This window comes from Trachinotus anak, unplaced genomic scaffold (genome assembly GCF_046630095.1).
Source record: "Trachinotus anak isolate AG129_WGS33_773 ecotype Australia unplaced genomic scaffold, CSIRO_AGI_Tana_v1 ptg000009l, whole genome shotgun sequence".
Lineage (NCBI taxonomy): Eukaryota > Metazoa > Chordata > Actinopteri > Carangiformes > Carangidae > Trachinotus > Trachinotus anak.
The window spans coordinates 17,811,238-17,830,934 of record NW_027273860.1 but is presented as its reverse complement, the minus strand read 5'-3'; the positions used below and the strand labels follow the sequence as shown (position 1 = coordinate 17,830,934).

General features: G+C 40.1%; 2 protein-coding genes across 4 annotated transcripts; one reads left to right on the top strand and one right to left on the bottom strand.

Annotated features, from left to right (window-relative positions):
• The first annotated feature begins 5,040 nt into the window (after window positions 1–5,040).
• Window positions 5,041–19,259, top strand: ift74 (intraflagellar transport 74). Its single transcript, XM_071485633.1, has 20 exons — window positions 5,041–5,188; window positions 6,244–6,378; window positions 6,942–7,083; window positions 7,261–7,309; window positions 7,792–7,890; window positions 7,979–8,039; window positions 8,400–8,459; window positions 8,566–8,627; window positions 13,888–14,026; window positions 14,643–14,705; window positions 15,179–15,322; window positions 15,600–15,640; window positions 15,770–15,849; window positions 16,188–16,241; window positions 16,905–17,002; window positions 17,258–17,384; window positions 17,545–17,708; window positions 17,927–18,052; window positions 18,559–18,619; window positions 18,766–19,259. Exons 2-20 carry the CDS (start codon window positions 6,250–6,252, stop codon window positions 18,879–18,881), a joined length of 1,815 nt encoding a protein of 604 aa, XP_071341734.1. The 5' UTR covers window positions 5,041–5,188; window positions 6,244–6,249; the 3' UTR covers window positions 18,882–19,259.
• LOC139625547 (leucine-rich repeat-containing protein 19-like) lies at window positions 7,735–13,874 on the bottom strand. 3 transcript variants are annotated; one of them, XM_071485634.1, is made up of 7 exons: window positions 13,235–13,874; window positions 11,958–12,057; window positions 11,564–11,814; window positions 11,170–11,281; window positions 10,707–10,794; window positions 9,668–9,862; window positions 7,735–9,516 (listed from the first exon to the last, which is right to left on the bottom strand). In XM_071485634.1, exons 2-7 carry the CDS (start codon window positions 12,054–12,056, stop codon window positions 9,179–9,181), a joined length of 1,083 nt encoding a protein of 360 aa, XP_071341735.1. In that variant the 5' UTR covers window position 12,057; window positions 13,235–13,874; the 3' UTR covers window positions 7,735–9,178. The 3 variants fall into 3 exon arrangements, with proteins under 3 accessions (XP_071341735.1, XP_071341737.1, XP_071341736.1); XM_071485636.1 differs by having other exon boundaries at window positions 11,949–12,057; window positions 13,235–13,873; XM_071485635.1 differs by lacking the exon at window positions 13,235–13,874 and having other exon boundaries at window positions 11,958–12,764.
• Window positions 19,260–19,697: the final 438 nt, after the last annotated feature.

Here is a 19,697-nt window from a genome sequence, read left to right as displayed (position 1 = left end):
ACCACTTACCATAAACAAGCTGACAAACAGAAAAGCTAGACAACAAGTAGGCTGTTTGAACCATTTTAGGCTGTTTAACTCTTTCTTCTCTGTGTTTGTGATGATGTGTTTGAGTGACAACATTGTGTAAAAATGAGCTTTGGTGTTCTGTTCGGATCTTATTTTCTTTCTTTCTTGAGTTTTCTTATTCTTTTCTCCTAGTTTCTGTTTTTAAAACAACTTTTCATTTATTTATTGTATGTCTTCCTGTATGAGCAATACAACGGGTGGTCTTTTTTTTCCGATCGCACTCAGAGAATCATGGAAACACGCACAGGATTTCTTGTAAACTAAGACACACAGTGAAGAAGAAGAAGATGATGATGACATTTAGAGGGAGGAAGAAAGTAAGGAAGGAGGAGTTGAGGGAAGGGTGAAAAGGAAGCATTTAAGGTGTGTTTTACATTTGTGGCAGAATAACAAATGACATATTGAAACCTGAAAGTCTTTCAAATGTAATCGAGGAAGTTTGCTAAAGTAGAGAAGCTGTAACTGAGTGTGCAGTCCAGAGGGAGATGTGGAGGATAGGAAATGTCTCAAAGTCAAAGGAGCTGTGTGTCTCGTATGTGCCTCCTGTCCTTCCTACCTGAAAATTAAAGTTAATGAGGATGATGCAGGCTCCTGCATAAAACTGCTCAGAGAAGAGAAGATCATAGTTGACTAAACGGATATAAAACACCGGGGGAAGCCTGGTATTGCCGTTTTAATCTGTAAATGAAGCTGTCCTGGTAGTTGTGTGTAGTCACAGGTTCAGGTGTTTCTATGAGGGTAGTGGTAGCATGATGTTAGGTAGTTGACATGCTTCAGCTGAATACAAACCATCTCTATTAGTGTGTGTTCAGCAGTTTTCTTGTTGAAAGCTTTGGCAGTGGGACATGATGTGGCTTCATCCTCTTCTCGTGTAGCGATGTATTCAACTGTTGCCTCTGATTGCCTTTGTAATGCATGGCCGGATTATATAATATCACACCCAGAGCTGAAAGCCTATGTGTGCATTATAACTCGAAGTGTTGTGGTTTGGTACCATATGTACTGTATATCTCTGGGGCAGTCCTAGTCAGTTGATGTGTTGTTACTCAAATGATGATTTGTAATGGTGCTGAGCAGGGGGAACTAGTTTATGATGGTTGCACTTTCACCTTTTGGTGTCGTATTTTAATTCCACTGCTCCAATCTAGGTGAAAATTTGTATACAGTGACTCCATGGTTCAAACATACAGAGATGAGCGACTCGTAGAAAGGTTTTTTTAACCCTTTTTTTTTTTTTTTTGATTTTCTGATGTTATTAGTTAAATTATCTCAGCACATCAGTTAGGTTACATTCTGCTCATTATCCACTTGCCAGCTATTACTGCATCAAGTATAGTGTTATAACAAGGGCTGGGTATTGTCTGCTAATCTAGAGCCATTACTGATACCAAAACAATACTTCTGTCAATACCTTAGACCTGCAGTGATTTTTTGTCTACTTTGGGGCAGCACAACAAACTGTAAACACAACAATGACATAAAGTTGATATGGCAAAGGTGTTAGCAGAGCTGCCTCTTGACACATGTAGCAGACACATTATGTCTACATTAGCATTTATATGGAGTTATGTTTCCCGCCACATGTAAGTCCAAATACAGTCCCTTTAGCTTTGTTTTTATCTCCTACCGATGTTCACCAGCTAGCTGCTAACCTTTCCTGTCTGCTGTACGATGAGTTTATTGAGTTTATAATTACCTGCTGCATCATATGAAAACATGATAGTGATGACAGTGAAGCAAAACAGTAAAGCTGTCGGCTGTAAAAACCAAAACAAAGAGCTGAAAGACGCTAAAAGACTCTGCGGAGGTAAGAAGAACTGCAGAGCTGAGTGATAATTCTCTGTGGGTTTGTCACTGTGTGCAACCCCTTTCATATTACACCTAGTCATTCAGTCCATTGTTAATATAAAAATGTGACAGGAAATTTAATATGAATTTACATTAATCGCCAGTGTTTGATACTCAACGCTACAGACATATTTCGGTGAGTACTGAAGCGGTACTGAAGTTCATTACCCAGCACTAGTTACAAAACAAATATAGCAAATGAATATAAAGTTACTTCGAGTGTTTGTTGTTTGCATAATCAGTGTTGACAACATATCAATCCTTCACAACACTAAACAGTTATCATGGCACATGCTTGTCAGGTATTTAGTAATTTCTAGAACAAATCTTCTGATCTTTTGGTTTATTGAATTTTAGCACCCTAGCTACATTGACTGCCCCCTGGAGATGACGTCAAACCACAAAATCACTCCTGAGTTTTTTAATTCAAATTGTCACTTTAATAATGATTTGTAGAGAAGCTTTGACAAAACTAAATTGCACCTTAATGCTTTAATATATCAAAGAGAGCTCGCTGTGATTGAGTTATTGGTGTTTAATTAACATTTAAAATACCCCTGTTTGAACAAGTGACTTAATTGGCTTAATTTTGAATGAGCTGTCGTGTGATAACAGAGCAATAAACTGACTTATGCTGCCCTCACCTTTACTATCATTAACAGATAGAGTTGTTATTTTTGTTCTACTTTGCAGCCCCTTAAAGTTTGATTAAATAACCGAAGAAATATCCAATTGTTTTTAACAGAAATGGGCAATAAATTCTAATGAATGTCTTCTTTAGGACAGAATGTGAGCGTGCTTTACTGCCAGTGTTGGGTTGAGTGTTGTAGCTGTCATCCGACAGTTGAATTGCTTTGTTTGTGCCACGCCTGTCACCTAGCTAAAGTTTTCCTTGTGCCTGTTCACAACCACGTTTTAGCTTTGCTTTTACCCCAGAGTTTTAACTTACCACTACTTATGAGCTTGCACACAGATGTACATAGATATTTTATTGACGATGCACTCTTTATGGCCCTAAAAACAAGAACAAATCAGCAACAGCGTCAAGGGGTAGACGTGGGGGGGGGCGTTGTCCAGAACAGCTTTTATGTCCTTGTACCTTTAATGATTTTAAGATGAGGAAGTGTTTTATCATGACTATTATGACTATTATTCTGATAATTAGTATGACAAAATTGAAAAGGTCGGCCTTTTTCATTGGAAAGGGGCCACTGAAGTGAAAGAATGTCTTTTGAGATATATTGTACTAAAGACGCAACACTTTTGTATATGTATTTATCGTTGTGTTCCTGTAGCCTCGTGATGGTTGTGCACTCATGGTTGAAGGGAGTTATACTTTTGATTTGTGACAGCCAGTTTCACAAACTGCATCGTGGACTTTCTCCGAGGATGTGAGATTTGAACCCAAATACAACACTCAGAAAGTCTTTAAAAACTCATAGAAACAGGTTTTATTTAAGGTGCTGTAAGAGCGGCTTGATTTAGAAATTAGATCAATTAATTCAAGACTATTTTCACAAAATTTATAGTGCACGGTTATGTATACACACTAATAAATCATGCCCACGAACCCAGTCTTAAGAGATGACAATTATTTTCTGATTAGCTCGTAACCTTTGCTTTCAGGATACAGTGAAAGAACTAAGATGAATGCGACTGAAGCTAATGCACCAGAATCACATGATATTGTACATCATAGAGGACACAGGGAATTTCTTGTTCGAGCAGGCACTAAGTTTAGAGGTCAGTGTATAGGCCTGTAATTTGGGAGTACTGCATATCAAAATATATTGGCTGCTACATATTGCACTCGAGAGCAGCAACCTGCCCTGGAGAGTCACACACACCGAGACCCTAACACATCCTTTTTTGTGGTTAAGAAGACTTACGTGTAGCTGCCAGGTTTGGCTTGTGTAATTAATGCTCCCCAGTAATCTATCCAAGGAGCATTGTAGAGCTTCATGTACTGCTACTGTACTCATACCAGACATGCAAGTGTAACACTAGCTAATAAACACCTACTTTACCTGCAGAGCATGCTGAAAAACAATGGGATGTGTTAGATAGACTTACTATGTCATTTGCAGAGCCTCCTCATTGTTTTTTGTGTTTTTTTGTTTTTTTTTCGTTTGTTTTTGTTTTTTTTCATTAATTTGAATTTATGTTTTGGTTTGGAAAAAAAAGTGTTTATTGTGATTACTTGTTAATTAGTGATGTGATTATTAAACATGAAATAAAATGGACTAAAACTCTCATTTGTGTTTAACTTTATTCTATTTCAGAAACTGCAGTGGTGTTTTCATAGGGCTCCATAAAATATATCTAAAAGAATGAAAAAGAAAAGTCATTGTGAACCTATCAGGAGACTTTTTATCTGCCCTGACTTTTTTCTTTTTATACCAGGACAAGCACAGGTGCAAGTGATGATGAATCTGTCTCAGACAGGTCTTCACACAACATCCAGGGTCCTGGAGCTGGGACCATGTTATTAGCTACACCTGTGTCAAAATGTCTGCTGGGAAAAACTTACAGATTACAATATGCTTTCCTCATTATGTAATAGTCCACTGTACATTAACGGATGCTGGCAATGGGTATGTCAGGGTTAGTTCTTGGATTAAATGACAACATAAATCAAGATTAGCTATTAGCTATAGAGCAAAGTCAGAATTTATAGGAAGTGTGAAGAAAGAAACAAAGGCAAAAACTGACCTCTACTGGTGCCTGAAAGAAAAGACCAGTAAAGAAAAGCTACCACAAATGAGTTGGTGTGGAATCACCTCACCAAACTACCTTTGAAATTAAAGTGCAAGCCGTCTTACATAACTGTGACTTAATGTCACATATGCAAGGCCCTTTCCTCTATGACACTCGGTTTAGGTCCACAGGCTCGCTCTAACAGTTCCCCACAGTGCTCTATATTTCATTTTTCCTTCTTTCCCTCTTCATTTTTGGTACAGCGATAAATCAAACAAATGTTGTATTTTGCAAATGAACTCAAACAAAACAGTTAGAAAGCTTCACTCCGGTCATGAAGGGTTCAGCAGAATATTTACCTCCCCTCCTGACTGGTCTTTGGTCTGAGTGTAACACCCTCTGTTGGACGGTAGGGGCGGAAGTGCGCGTTTTAACCTCTGCTCGACCTGACGTCAGGAGAAGAAGACGGTTACTGGGTTACCGTCATGGTTACCGTCAACACCCTCATCCCAAGCGGTCGTCTTTCCTTTAGCAGGCGTTACCGTGCTACCGTCTGTTGACATTTTCCTCTCAGGTAAAGTAACTAAACAGCCGCTTCGGTTGCACATTTGAAGAGGTTTATATTGTCGAGAGAATGACCGCAAAGCAGCTCCGTTTAAGATACGCAGTACTTGCTAGCTTATCCACGCTTTACCGTGGTAGCCAGCTAACGTTAATGCTAAAGTTGTGTTAACATAAATTCAAAACAGTCGAGTTGAACGATAGTTCACGTCACAGTTAGTAACCTAACCCTGCTTAACTAACGCTCACGCTGTTGTTAGCAAAGTTAATACAGCACTGAAATAGCTAACGCTACTTAGACGGCAAACATTTTCTTGATGTTGGTCATCAAGCTATCTGAAATCTTTTAACTGCAATGCTGGCTGTTATTGTTTGCGGTCATCTTTCAACATTAGGGTCTCAAGCTAGTGAGCAACAGCGCATATCCCCGGTCAACTTTTCGAGTTTCGTGCAAGTTCCCTGACTTGGAATCAGTGCTGCAAATATAGCTGTTGTGTGACTGATTGTGTCTCACAAGCTTGCGAAATTAAGGTAAAGATTTAGGAAAAACACTCACTTTTTTGCAATCTAACAAACAAACGTAAAAGAGACTCTTACTTTTTGGCAGTGTGCAAACAATTTAATATTACATCGGATTTATGTGACAAGAACAAAATCAATGACACCTTGGCATCATACAGTATTTTATATCTTAATTCTTCTTTTCTAGTAATACCACACTTCACTGCACCCACAGAGTCCCAGCACTATTTTTTCTATCTTCCTCTGCTCTGCTGACACTGTATCAGCTGAATCATGTGCGCAACCTTGGTGTGCCAATTAAAAGCTAATCAGGTGGGCAGAGCGGGGAGACGATATACAGAGCCTGGGATCTGACGAGGACATGACACCACTGTTTTAAGTGTTATGCTTCAGGATTCAAACCTGCAAAACTTTCAGTCACAAGGATGCTTCACTAAACTACTAATAAGATATCACCATTAGGTTGTATGAATTAGTTTCCACCCAGCAAGATTTGTTTCCTATTGTTGTTACTATAAATATGTCCATATTGTCACTATGTTTTAGTTCATCATGGCGAGCCAGCGGCCTCCCTCAAGCATGGGTCGTCCAATGAGCCGTAGTGGATCTGTGGTTCCTGGTGCTGGAAGACCCCCAACGGCCGTCCGACCTCCTCCCACAGCCATACGTGTTGCAACTGGGGTAAGTCAACTGCAGTGCAGATGAATTTTAGATTTCAGTTGCAAGTGCTCTTCCTGCAAGTATTTTGTGTTCTGCTGAAGTCAGAGCAACATTTGAATCAGTCCAAAATGCCCAAAATAACTCTCAGTTCCCTGACCTATTAACGTTTGGCCAACTCATGCAAGAACAATGTCAGTGGAATCTGTGCTTGTCCACAGAAGGTGGCTCTAAATCAGAAGAGCATAATCTTTTTGAATAACTGAGTTTTCTGAAAGTGAATTTTGTTCAATTTAATTAACTTTTAAAACATTGCTTCCAAACCCGCAATAATAATGAAAACTTGATAATCTGGGGGCTTGCGTACACATTTTTCTTTCTGTGAGAAAGGCACTGCAAGGAGCTTTTTAGTTAGCAAAGAATTTACCAAGGCAGCATCTCATTACACTATCAGTGTATGGGACTGACACTAGGTGTTGCAGTTATGGTAACTAGCCTTAACCTTTAATTCTAATGTTTGCTATAAATGAGCAAGTAGAAACCCACTGTAATGGAGTTCTATTCTTCTTCTTGAATTTATAATAAAGATGGTTCCAGGCACAAGTGGTCATCCTGGTATGAGGGGCGGGATCCCAGTTGCCACCCCTGGAGTCCTGTCAGCACAGATAAAAGTGACTGACAGGCCTGTCACCCAACAGGGGCTCAGTGGGATGAAGACTGGCATGAAAGGTAGGTTTGAAGTGACAGTACAGTGTGTTCTTTTCATGTGGAGAGATTTTAATTTTCATGGATTAGTACTAGGTGTATGGCCTCTGGGAGCCATGTTAAAACAGACATACTTCATTTCCATCACCTGTCTCGCTCTCTCTCTTTCTCTCCTCAATCTCCTTCATTCTTCCTTCCCAGGACCTCAGAGACAAATTCTGGATAAGTCCTACTACTTGGGCCTCCTCAGGTAACACTGCCACCAAATATATTTTTACTCACAGATTAAACTGTGGCAGCGAGCAATACACACTGCCCTGTGGACATGAAGGACTTTGGAAAAAGTGTTTTCTCATATCTGGGTTTTCAGAGCTAAGTTAAAATATGAACAGGTGGTACAATAGTGTGGTACTATAATCAAGCCAAGTCAATTTCATTATATAGCCCAAAATCACAACCCAATCTGTACACCACATGACACCCTCTGTTCTTAGACCCTCAGATTAGATAAGGAACCCCCCCCCACCCCCCAAAAAAAGGTCTTAGGTTCTATGTTATGGTACCACAAACAGAGAGTACGAAAATAAAATGTGTAAAACATGTTCAGCCTCATTAGCATTATTTACACCATGTAGCAGGTGTTTCCAGCAGGGCAACCATTTCTTAAACTCTCTGTTGGTACATAATGATCCATTTAATCATTTAAAAGTCAATATTGTTGTTTTGCTGCAGGAGTAAAATCAACGAGTTGACCACAGAGACCAGCAAACTGCACAAAGAGATTGACAACTACAATCAGGAGAACTCGGTCTACCTCTCCTATGAGAAGAGGTGTTTTTACTTTGTTTATAATTTAATTACAGACTGTGAACAAAGATCCCCAATTGAACAACCCATTGTTGTTCTTCTTCCCCTTCAGAGCCGAAGGTCTGGCTGCTGAGATTAAGGATTTACAAGGCCAGCTTGCTGACTACAACATGGTAAACAGCTATAAACTAAAAGTTGTCTATAAACATTTTCAGTGAGCTGCTGCTTGAAATCTTAGTTTCTACATCCTGGACATTACACTTAGGTATTTAGCTGATGTAATTGTCCTTAATGACTCACAGTGACTGTAAAAATCAAGTTTTTAAACACTGGTGGGTAAAGGAAATCCTGCAGCTCACCAGCTCTATGATGGTAAATGTTTAACTATGGCTATTAAATTAGTATTAGAAGTATATTCTGGATGCCTAAGTGACTCATATAGTACAAGATGCTTCAAAAGTCACGAGTCCTGTGGATATGTACCCTAGTGGTTTTTTATGGATTTTGTGTAAATTCTTTATGTGTATTGCCAGCTGGTGGACAAGCTCAACACCAACACAGATATGGAGGAAATGATAAATGACTACAACATTGTAAGTACACTTTGTAAGCAGTATGGTAACTTTTCTAACACCTTATACCTAAAACCTAGAAAGTCAGGTCAAACAAGTGATTGAGCTGATTTTGTTTCCCTCCCAGTTGAAAGCCCAGAATGACAACGAGGCTGAAAGCATTGACAGCATCTTTACAGAGAGGAGGGAGTAAGTATTTGGTGGAAGTTTAATTGTGTTTATCGCTATGTGTCCTCTCAAATACAGTCAAATTGCATGAGATCATGTGCAGAGGTTTATGACTGCAGTAACACATTACCTCAAGTAATTTGTCAGAGGCATATTAATGCATAATTTTCACTGGTCTGACTGTTGCACCTTCTCTCCTGTCACTCTTTGGTTTTGTTGGTACAGAATCTTGGTGTCCTTGTGTGAACACAGTGCAGCATTTAACCCACTATCATTTAATGGCCGATCCCTGGTCATATATATCATTTTGGTCCTTCTCAGCTGTTGTAAATATTTCCACTCTCTCACTCTAGTTGAAGTCCCCTCAGATTTACGTTTCCAAGATTTGATTCTTCATCTATTTGTGTCTGTCTGTGTTTTACTCAGAATATTTACATATATGAACCTCAAATGCACATCTTGCAGAAGAACATTGCCTGTGTGCATAACTCCAGTGTGTGGACCAGTGGAATGACTTACAGAATAAATACACTCCTCTGTGCTGTTTAGTGGGCATGTCATCGTTCTTCTTCTTAACTTCCTTCCCCTTCATGTAACTCTTCCCTCTTGATATATGGATCCTCAAAATACATATCTTCCTCCTCCTCCTCGTTCTGATCTGTAGTCTGCCTGTTCCCTTGCTCGAAGGTGAATGTCTGCTGATTGACGTATCTCCCCGTCCCTGAGAAGACCGTTGACACAAAGTCCTCCTCATCCTCCTCTTGGTGTAGCCGCCGATGCTGGTAGTTGTGGAAGAGCTTGTACAAGGAAGGCCCCTTAATGGCACATACAATGAGCATGGAGGTCGTTAGCGCCAAAGCTATAACACATGCTGTGAATTTCCATGTGTTGCCGAGCAAAGGGGTCTGATCTGGTTGGGATTGGAGGGGGAGATAGAGAGGAGAGATCGTCTGTTAAGCTTGTCATGTTACTGTATGTTATTTGTTCATCCACATAAGAAATTGAAGAACAGTGAAAGAACAAGAAAATGGGTAAAATATCTATAGCTCTCTATATCTTACCTTTACTTATGGTCTGGTTTGGGCTTGGTGACGATGTGACCTTCAGCATAGTTGATGAACCCCAGGACTGTTTAGAGTTGTCTGATGTTGGTGGTGCTTGTGTGTCTGTGGTGAAGGTGGGTGATGGTGATGTAGCCTCTAGAAGATCATTTCCGGCCTGCTTCTCTGGAGAAGCACAGGTGACTCGTGGTCCCCCTGTAGAGACAGACATCACATATACAAGCAATTTAATGAAAGAGCAGTGACAGGAGGTTAAATATCCTTAAATGTTGCCAGGTTCATCACAGGTTGGTCAAAAGACAAGCGTGTCGTGGAGAAGTTCTATGGGTTTTAAATACTGGTCTCATTTGTACCCAGACAGACATATGCAGTGTGAACCTAATCTGTGTAAGGCTCTGGCCTCTCAGCCAAACTTCTCTGCCCCCACCGCCTGAAAATAGATACCATTGGAGGTCAACTTTAGTGAACTGGACCAACTTATCATAAAATATCATAAAGCTAATTGATTTTACATCTACATTACATTTACATTTACTCATTTGGCAGATGCTTTTATCGAGCGACTTACAAGTGAAGGACAGTAATTTAACTGAAAGGGGTCCCAGATTTCCATTTCCATTTATAGACGATTGAAGTGCAGTATCTTTCCGTCTGACTGTGGACTAATGAATATCTAAACTCTTTGATATGACTCTGTGACCCTCCCAGTTTTATGCAAATCAGCTATTCTTCATCCTAAATCTTCTGAGATCTCCTTTTTGTAAGCCATGGTTCACATCAGCAAATGTTTCTTGTGAATAGAAAACTCAAAAATTTTAAGGGTATTTTTTTATGAGTCAAAGCAGCCTTAACATCACCACCACCACCACACCTCCAATCTGGTTTCCTCGACTGGGCTCCATGTTTGATAACTTCTGACTCCATCTAGCTTTGGTTAATGACATTAGCTAAAGGGTTCACATACTTTTTACTGCTTGCACAATGTTTGATTGATGTTTTCAGTAAGGACAAAAACAATGCATTCATTTCAAATTATTACCAATGCTGATATTTGCTGCTATAGCTTCTCCAATGTTGGTCAGGAGTGGACAGGAACAATTCCAGGGGTTTTCTTGTAGGTTCAGCACCTGATGGGACCAAATAGGATCAGATTAATGAATTCATAATTACCTGGTTAACACAGGTTGATTTCTGATGGAAAAGGCCTAATACTTGGCCAGGTTTACAGCTGTTTCTTTTATTTTGAATGGAAAAAGACATACCTTCAATTAAATAACATTCTTGAAGGAAAACATTACCAATTGGAGTTCAGACTGAAACATGTAATTATGTTGCAGAATTTCAAGTGTCAATCAGATTCATCTAACTCTGTGTGTAAATAAAGTCACGGTATTTTAAGTTAGATGATACAGAATGAAGGTGTTGCTCATGTCTTTATGTTTTACTAATTCACTAGAATATCTTCTTAGATTCGTGTTGACCATGGATAATTTGGGTTTTACCTGTAGATTGTTCAGCCCTCTGAGTAGCTGTGTAGGCAAACTCGTCAGCAGGTTGTGGGACAGGTCCAGCTCTGTCAAGGCATCTAGGCCAAAGAAAGCCTCAGGATCCAGACTGTAACAACATCCACAAGTCTAGGATCACGTGTAGTATTTACTGTAAGTACTATGTCACCTGTCAGTGACAGTACTGAGGTGCATCACTCCCTCAAGTTTTATCCATGGGACCATCACATCATAATCAGAAATCTAACTGACTTAGTATCCATCCTGACATTTTTGAGTAAACTTTATTTTGGCATCATTGCTGTGTGAAGACAATATATCTAAAATATCTTTGAATTTCATTTGTACAGAATTGCACAAGGCTGATATTCTTATTTGCTTTGTTACTCACTGGCTGATATTGTTCCTGGACAGAGACAGCACTCTGAGGTGTGGTACCACAGAGAAGTACTTGGCTGATACATTAGTCACCCGGTTTCCATCCAAGTGGAGTTCTACCAGTTTAGGATAACTAGCCAGGGCTACTCGATCCACCTGGCTCAGACTGATCAGGTTCCCCTCGATTACCAGTTTAGAAACAGAGGAGCTGTTGCCACTCTGAGGAATGACTTGCAGAGACATGTTGGTCAAGTTCTGTGTCTTCTGATGGATGAATGGACAATTATTACTACAGATAAGCAGTCTGAATAAACACATACAGACAATTAAAAATATAAAAAACAGTAATTGTACGATCCAGGAATTACATCATCAAAAATGTTTAAGAAGAAAAAAACCTTTTATACCGATGCCACAGCCTCAGCAGTATCTGCCAGGATGTTCATGGCAACCACTGTGGTCAAACACAGCAGTAGGAGAGGTTGCTGCCACCTTTCCATCATCATGCTACCATGAAAAGATACAAATAGAAAACACTGTGGGTAACCAAGACGTCATACAGAAAATACACTCCTATGCTGAGAACATAAGTTTGCCTGCCAAAACAATCTAGTCTCTTTTTTTCCCCACAGCCTGTAAGTCACTCATTAACACCAACCTTCTGTAGCTTTGTCATCGAGGGCAGTTTGCCTACTTCATCACTTTGAGTTGTGCTTTGCTACATTACAGATTCTGTCCTTCTAATTTCAGTATGTACATTTGGTGCCATGTTGTTGGCAATTAATCACAAACTGTCTAGTGGTCTGCACTCAAAATAACTGCCTTTCTCGTTAATCATTTATCTTTTGTGGGGCAGCATTCAAAGTATTGTTTGCATACATTATTTAAAGTTTAGTCTGAAATGTCAGAATATAGTGAAAAAGGCTAATTGTTGAAGTTGCTTGTTTACAGTAACACCCAAAGATATGTCATTAACAAAGATGTCATTAAGAGAAAAGCAAGAAATCCTCACATTTAAGAAGATGGAACCAGAAAACGTTTGGTGTTTTGTCTTGAAAAAAAATGTATTAACCAAATAATTGATTGGCAGAATTGTTCCAAATTAATTTTCTGGTGATCGGCTAATCAACTGATGGTTCAACAGAAGTACAGCTTTGTGATACAAAGCAGCATGTTTAAAGAAAGAGCGGCATGCGTACCAGCATTGGGAGAAAAGCCCAACTCAACTATCACTTGAAGCAGAGGTCTGTAAATACATCCCTTTGAACATTACTTACCACAGAAGTCCTTCAGATTTCCTTACATATGTGTGTTTGTATTCCCTCTAAACTACCATAGTCACAGGACACTAATCAGATTATAAAAGCTCTCTGTATAAACCTTTATAACTGGGGAGGGACATTATACAGAAACATGTCGACACCTTCATCACACTGTTAACCTTAATGTGATTAATCATGGTCATCATGATATGACCATAATTCATGTTTCCCTCCTGAGATATTAAGAAGAAATGTTGCACTGCAGCGGAAATGAAAGGTTTATGTGCTGTCCACATAACATATGTAAAGCACATACATGTGCTTTATGTATATTTAGTAATTAAGGATTGACAAATCTGTTAACAAGTTTCAGTGTATCTGTCACTATAATATATTAATGAATCATAACTGAAAACACTTACCTGTACTTCTGTGGACACAAAGATGAACTTATTCACCTGTCGCCCAGCACAGCCAGCACAGCAAATAACCTTTGTTCCATGTCATAAAACCTAAGGGCTGACATACACGGTTCCTTCTAGCTAACTATTTATGATTGATGAGGTCTGTCCTCCCTTCTTCCTTTCTGTCTTACTTTGCTTAGAAGTAAGCTTTATGGTTGGAAATAACCTCTCATTTAAAATTGAAATAATATTGCAGATTAATGAGCAGAAATAATAACCTGTTCTCTAAAGATAGAAGGGAGGGAGTAAAGAAAGCAAGGGGCAAGAATTTATAGTGGTGGATGGGAGGTGGGAGGAAAAGAAAGGAAAGGAAAACAGACCAACAAAGGTGGTGAAAGAAGGAAAGGAGGCCAGCAGCAAGGATACACTGTAAGCCTCTGCCCCCATTCCCTCACTTTATTCCTTCCACCCTTTGATCCTTGTATCCTTCCCTTGTATTTCTAGCTATCATATCTAGTCTATCTCATGTATCATACCCGTGTTCTGGGCCTGAATCTGGCCTGGGATCTTTGTCACATCTCTCCCTCCATGTGCTGTTATCTAACTCAGGCAAAGCAAAAAGGAAAAAAATGAAACTCAGACATCTCCACCTTTGTGTGTTTGTTGTACAGAAGAGAGGAGGCAATCAGGGCGATTGAGGAGGAGATCAGGAGGGAAAGGCGAGTCGCGGACGAGGTCGTCCAATCAATGCCAGCTGCAAAGCAAGAGAAGTATTTCACCATGGCAACAACCAATGAGGAACTGCTACAGGTATAACTGTAACATTACCTAACCTAATGTTGTTATAACACTGCTCTTCTGCTTGTTTCTTGTATAACATGGTGTCATAATGCTGTCGTAGTAATCAGCCCCTTCCAGGTGTGCAATTCACGCTGTAAATAAACTGGATCTTTACCTGCTGGTGTCACGTGGAAGTCACACTGTCAGTCAGACTGGATAAGACCTAGTAACCAGTGTGGTTTCACTTTCTGAGCTGTATTTACTTTACTACTGTACAATACAATAAAACCAGTGTGAGTGTGGAGGTTTCCCTCACTCACTGCAAAAAACTGCAAATAAATGACATTAGTTCTCAGCCTCAACATTTGACAGGATGAAATGTGAGCATGTAGGAATATCACCTGTTCAGCCTGTGAGAAAAATATTCACTGGCGACAACATTCTTCTTCTCCTATCATTTCAATCATTACTCTTTTAGGAATGTAACCTTTCCATGGCACTGAGATGATAATCCTTTGATTTTACTCGTACTGCAGTTCAACACTGTTGCCATCTGTGGCACCATGTAAAATAAATGGACTTTATGTCCCTGTCCTCCAGCAGACCTGTTTTCCATCTTCTCCTCTCTTTTCTTTGCCTTTTGCAGGAGCTAACTGTTCTCCAGGAGGAGCTGGACATTCTGATAACCAGGAAGGAGGACTACGAAGCAGTGAGTTGGGTTTAAAAGAGGAGGGAGGGGAGCAGCTGGGGTGATAAAGGAAGAAAGGCAGGGTGTCTGCTGCATTGACCAAGTTGAATTTAAGACGTTTTTTAGGCATTTTTAATTCCACAGAGAAAGTCATACCAGTATGACAGGTATCAGTGAACTCAGTAGGAATGATAAGGCTCAGAATTATTACCAAATGCAATGTGATATGTTTTTGTCATTAATTCCTGGCAGTATAAAATAATCATTCCTAATGATATCATTAGTTTATCATTAATCACAACCTGGATCTGGATAAGCAGCAGAAATCAATGGATGAATGAATGGATGCATTAACTACTTCAAACATAATTAATTTAAGGTCCACATATGAATTTTACCTAAGGTCAGAGGTCTGGAGAAATAGTAACAATAGTAACATCTCTAGTTGAAGAAGAGGTCTAAGATGTTTTTGTCTGACATTTGACTCTGTGCAGGAGTTGGCCCACTCACAAATAAAACAGGAAGTTGTGCGGCTTCATGAGACTCTGTCAGCGCTGGAGGCAAAGCGTGACGCCATGGAGGCGGAGCATAAGAGCCTGGGTTCACCTCAGGAGCAGAGAGAGAAGTTACTCAAACAGGTCCGCTTCACAAACATGACAGAGACATGACTTTAACTTGACAAATTTTATTATAAGATAACCTTTGATTGAATAGTGTCATGCATATTACAAAATCAGTATATTGTTTACAAAAAATGAAAATTTAAAGTCCACTGACTAGTTTATTCCAGAGCTTTCAAGTGCATCTCACAATCCTCCGTTAAGACAGTGAGGCTTGGTTTGAAGCTCCAGAAACAAGACGCATTCGAAACTTGAAATAAACTCAACAAAAGTTTTAAGATGTTCTGCTTTCCAGGTGAAGGAGGACAACCAGGAAATCGCCAGCATGGACAGACAGTATGTATTCATATGAATTAAATAGTTGTTTATAAATTGGAAACTTAATATGCCTCTGTGTGCTGACGTGTGTGTGTGTGTGTGTGTGTGTGTGTGTGTGTGTGTGTGTGTGTGTGTGTGTTTTTTCAGGCTCACAGAAATCAGAGACCGGACTGGACAAATCACAGAGGAGATCCGACAGCTCGAGCAGGACTCAGAGGCCGCTCAGGGTAACACACTGGACGACTGCTACTGTTTTGTTTTATGAACTTATATTTTATTTTAACTGTAGTATCTCATCCAATGCAGTACAATTTTAATGCAGTGTCACATTTAACATCATTATAACATGTTTTCTCTTTTTGAGTATCCAGCTGCTTTGAAATTTGTCCAGTTAGAATATTAAGACAAATTAAACCTTATTCCATCAGCTGGGCTGTTACAGGACTCCCTTCTGCACTTTGACATGTTACTAAACTCCCACAGTCAAACTGTGCAGAAATGCTTCAGATAAAGTATGAGTTTAATAATAATGTGACTGCTGTATGTCTGTTTGTTTTTCCATCAGGGGAGTGTCAACAGAAATACAAAGAGCTGAAGAGGAAAGAAGAGGAAATTGACCGTGAGTTGAAATTATGTGCAAAACTAGACATGAGTGATATTATCAAATACTGGAATATTGTATCCTGAATAACTTGATGTCAAAACTGTAACAGTGTTGTGGTTATGACAGTGATGCGTTCACATAGTAAATCCAGGGGTACTGAAGTGTGGGGAATAATGGGAAGAAGTTACAGGGACCCAACATGGAGAGGCCCCTTGAAGCCTGGAATCAAGACATAGTTTTTATCTGTAATTTTGAAATTTCACATCAACGGCACAATAAGTAAACTAATACTAAAATATCACTAATGTGCTTTACTGTAACTGGTATTATTGCTGTTAACTGAATAAATCGTCGGACTGTTTCATGTGTCTAACACAATATTTGAGCTTCTCTGGAGCCCAACCCCTCTCTGAAGGTCGCTAATGGTTTAGTCCACCACTGCAGTACAGTTTGTCTCCAAACACAATCATCTATGAAAACATTACTGACCATTTAAAGAGCAGTTGAACTAATATGGGAGCATGGAGACGGATACAGATACTGGATACAGCCACCAGGAGTCACCAGAGTCCGAATGTTGTTTTTTTTTAATCCTGCACAGAGGAGCTGTAATGTTGGTTTAGATGTGAGAACATGCAGCCAGTAGAAAGTGTCAGTAACTTCCTTCCTTTGTTTCAGGCTTCCTGGAGTCATTTGAAGAGTCCAGGGTTCAGGAGCAGGAGAAGATGACAATGAGCCAGGAGAACATTGTCTCCCTCCTGGAGCACTGCAGCAGGGTGAGGAGGAGGGGAGGTGGAGGGGAAGGAGGGCAACTGATATTAGCAAGGAAGGAAGGAAGGATTGTAAATATTAGATTAAGGAAGAGTAAATAGCAAGAAGGAGTCATTGGAGACAGATAAAAAAATAGCAGGGGAAAAAGACAAAGTACGGTAGAGAAGACTAAGAGTGTGTGTGTGTGTGTGTGTGTGTGTGTGTGTGTGTGTGTGTGTGTGTGTGTGTGTGTGTGTGTGTGTGTGTGTGTGTGTGTGTAGAACATGTTGCGGCTACGTCAGGTAGATACAGTCACAGCCAGTGAGCTGAGGAACATCCAGGAGGTGCTGGTCAGCAAAGAGACTGAGGTTGTCCAATCAGAGAACACCGCCAGAGGACTGACAACAGGTCAGTATTATACGCATATGCACGCACACACACACACACACACACACACACACACACACACACACACACACACACACAGCCCCAGAAAAATGACACCTACTGTGAAAAACATGCCAAACAAGCGAACGCTTCCTTGTTAACTTTCACTTTGACCGTCCAGAGTCCCAGCGTCTGCAGCAGGACCTGGAGAAGGTGCAGCAGCTGGAGGGGAAGATCACAGGAGAGCTCAGCACCCTGAAGGAGCGAGTCAGCACCATGGAGTCTGAGCTGCACACCTACCGAGACCTGGACACCCTGAGACACACAGCAGAGGAGAAGAAGAGGGTAATACAGACCATGCTGGAGACATGGATGATCCCAAAGTTCTTAATTACACACTGAGAAATAGACAAATGTGTTGTATACAGCTCTGCACTGTGTATATTTACAGGTATATTTGTTTAAAGTTGAAAGTTTTAGCCCCATCAGATGAACCAAACACACTATAAACTGTTTCAGTTTTGCCAAAGTGACTGAACCATGTGTTTGTTCCTCTGGTGCAGAGACTGCAGGAGGAGCGGGTTTCACTGACTCAGCGTCGGGACTCATTCCGACAGCTGCTGGAGCAGATGAAGCAGAAATATGAAGCTCTGAGGACCAAACTGCAAGAAAATGAGACTCATGCTCAGGTTAGAGCATTTTACACTTTCCATTCACTTTCAACTTCTTTTGTGATGCTAACTCCTTTTAGCATGCGTCAACTTATTTTCATTTCTCTGTCTTGAGGTTTTTGTTGCCAGTATGTGATTTTGTTGATTCACTAAATGGCTTTGAGAAAATTACACAGTTGTGATGTTTGTGTCACTTTTGTTTATAAGAGTTCACCTGAAAAAAAGACACAAACTGTACTAAACTCTGACACAAGCACCTGTTCTGCCTTCTTTCACTGTGAAAATCACATTTAGATTATTCTATAGGATTTGAACTCCACAGCGAGTGTGAGGATTTTGGTTGGTACAGCTGATGGTCACAGAGGTGGTCATGTGACCGGACGGTCTTGGTTCAGTTCAGCAGGAAAAATGTGCACTCACCCCTTCTTCAGTAACCACTGCTGAAGCAACATTTTACATTGTTACAAACTTGTGTTATTCTGCACATGCTAATATTGTGTGTGTGTGCGCGCTTTATGTTTCAGCTGGCTAACCTGGAGAGGAAGTGGCAACACTTGGAGCAGAACAACTTTGTAATGAAAGAGTGTATCCTTCCGAGTGTGTGTGTGTGTGTGTGTGTGTTTGTTAGTTAAGTGAAGACAAAGACGACAGCTCAGTGAGACGTGTGAGTGGTGTCTATAAAAGTCACTCAGTGATTACACCAGAGGTCTTTTCCTTAACTGCAGCGTTAGTCATCGCCTCTAAATCCCAGGAGAGTGACTACGCCTCAGTCGCCAACAACGTCTCGCAACAAGTGGCTGAGTACAACAAGTGTCTCATAGACTCACTGCAGAACAACAGGAGCTGAACACACACAAAAAGCCTGAAAACACAGTCTGCAGTCTCGCAACAGTGTGTGAGACTGTGACTACTTGGTTATCATAAAGCACATAAGTCTAATATTTCTGGTCACCTATCAGTGATACTGACAAAGCGCTGATGTGCCACTTGTCTGTTTGCTTCTAGTAACCCTGACACATTTTGTCAGACAGATATTTCAGCAGCAGTGAGTCAGACACGGTCTATGAAGGTGGCTCTCGTTTGTCACTTAAAGCTGCTGGTTGTCTGCTTATCTGCTATATTTTCTGTTTAAAAATACAGAAGATTTCTTGTCACTACTGAAGGTTCCTATGAATTTCACTTCAAAGTGCTCTGATAATTTGAATAAAGAGGTTTTGAAAAACTGTTCATTTCATGTTGTGAGTTCCAGATGATAGTCAGGGTTATGTCAACTGGAAGAAATACAAATGTCCATCTTTGCAGCTGATTTACAGCAGCTTTTAGGCAAAACAGTCCAGTTGACTCTAATGACAGTGTTGCTACAACATTGTTCAGTGATGAGGTTCATCCTGAAATTCTGCTGTGTGGTTACTGGTGGTGGGTCATATTCACAGGTGTGTGAATTACACATCCATCAGTACTTGTGCTTCAGCAGGATTTAACCAAGTCATTATCAATACTGTGCACAGATTATACTGTAATGTTTGGGATTTCTTTTCTTTTTGTTCTTTTCAGGCTGCAGGTCATTTACATTCATTTAGTGCACAATGAAAAATCAGTCGCTCCAGGTACGTGATTTTATATTGCTGTTAATACAAAAAACTATAACCTGTCTACAAGATGA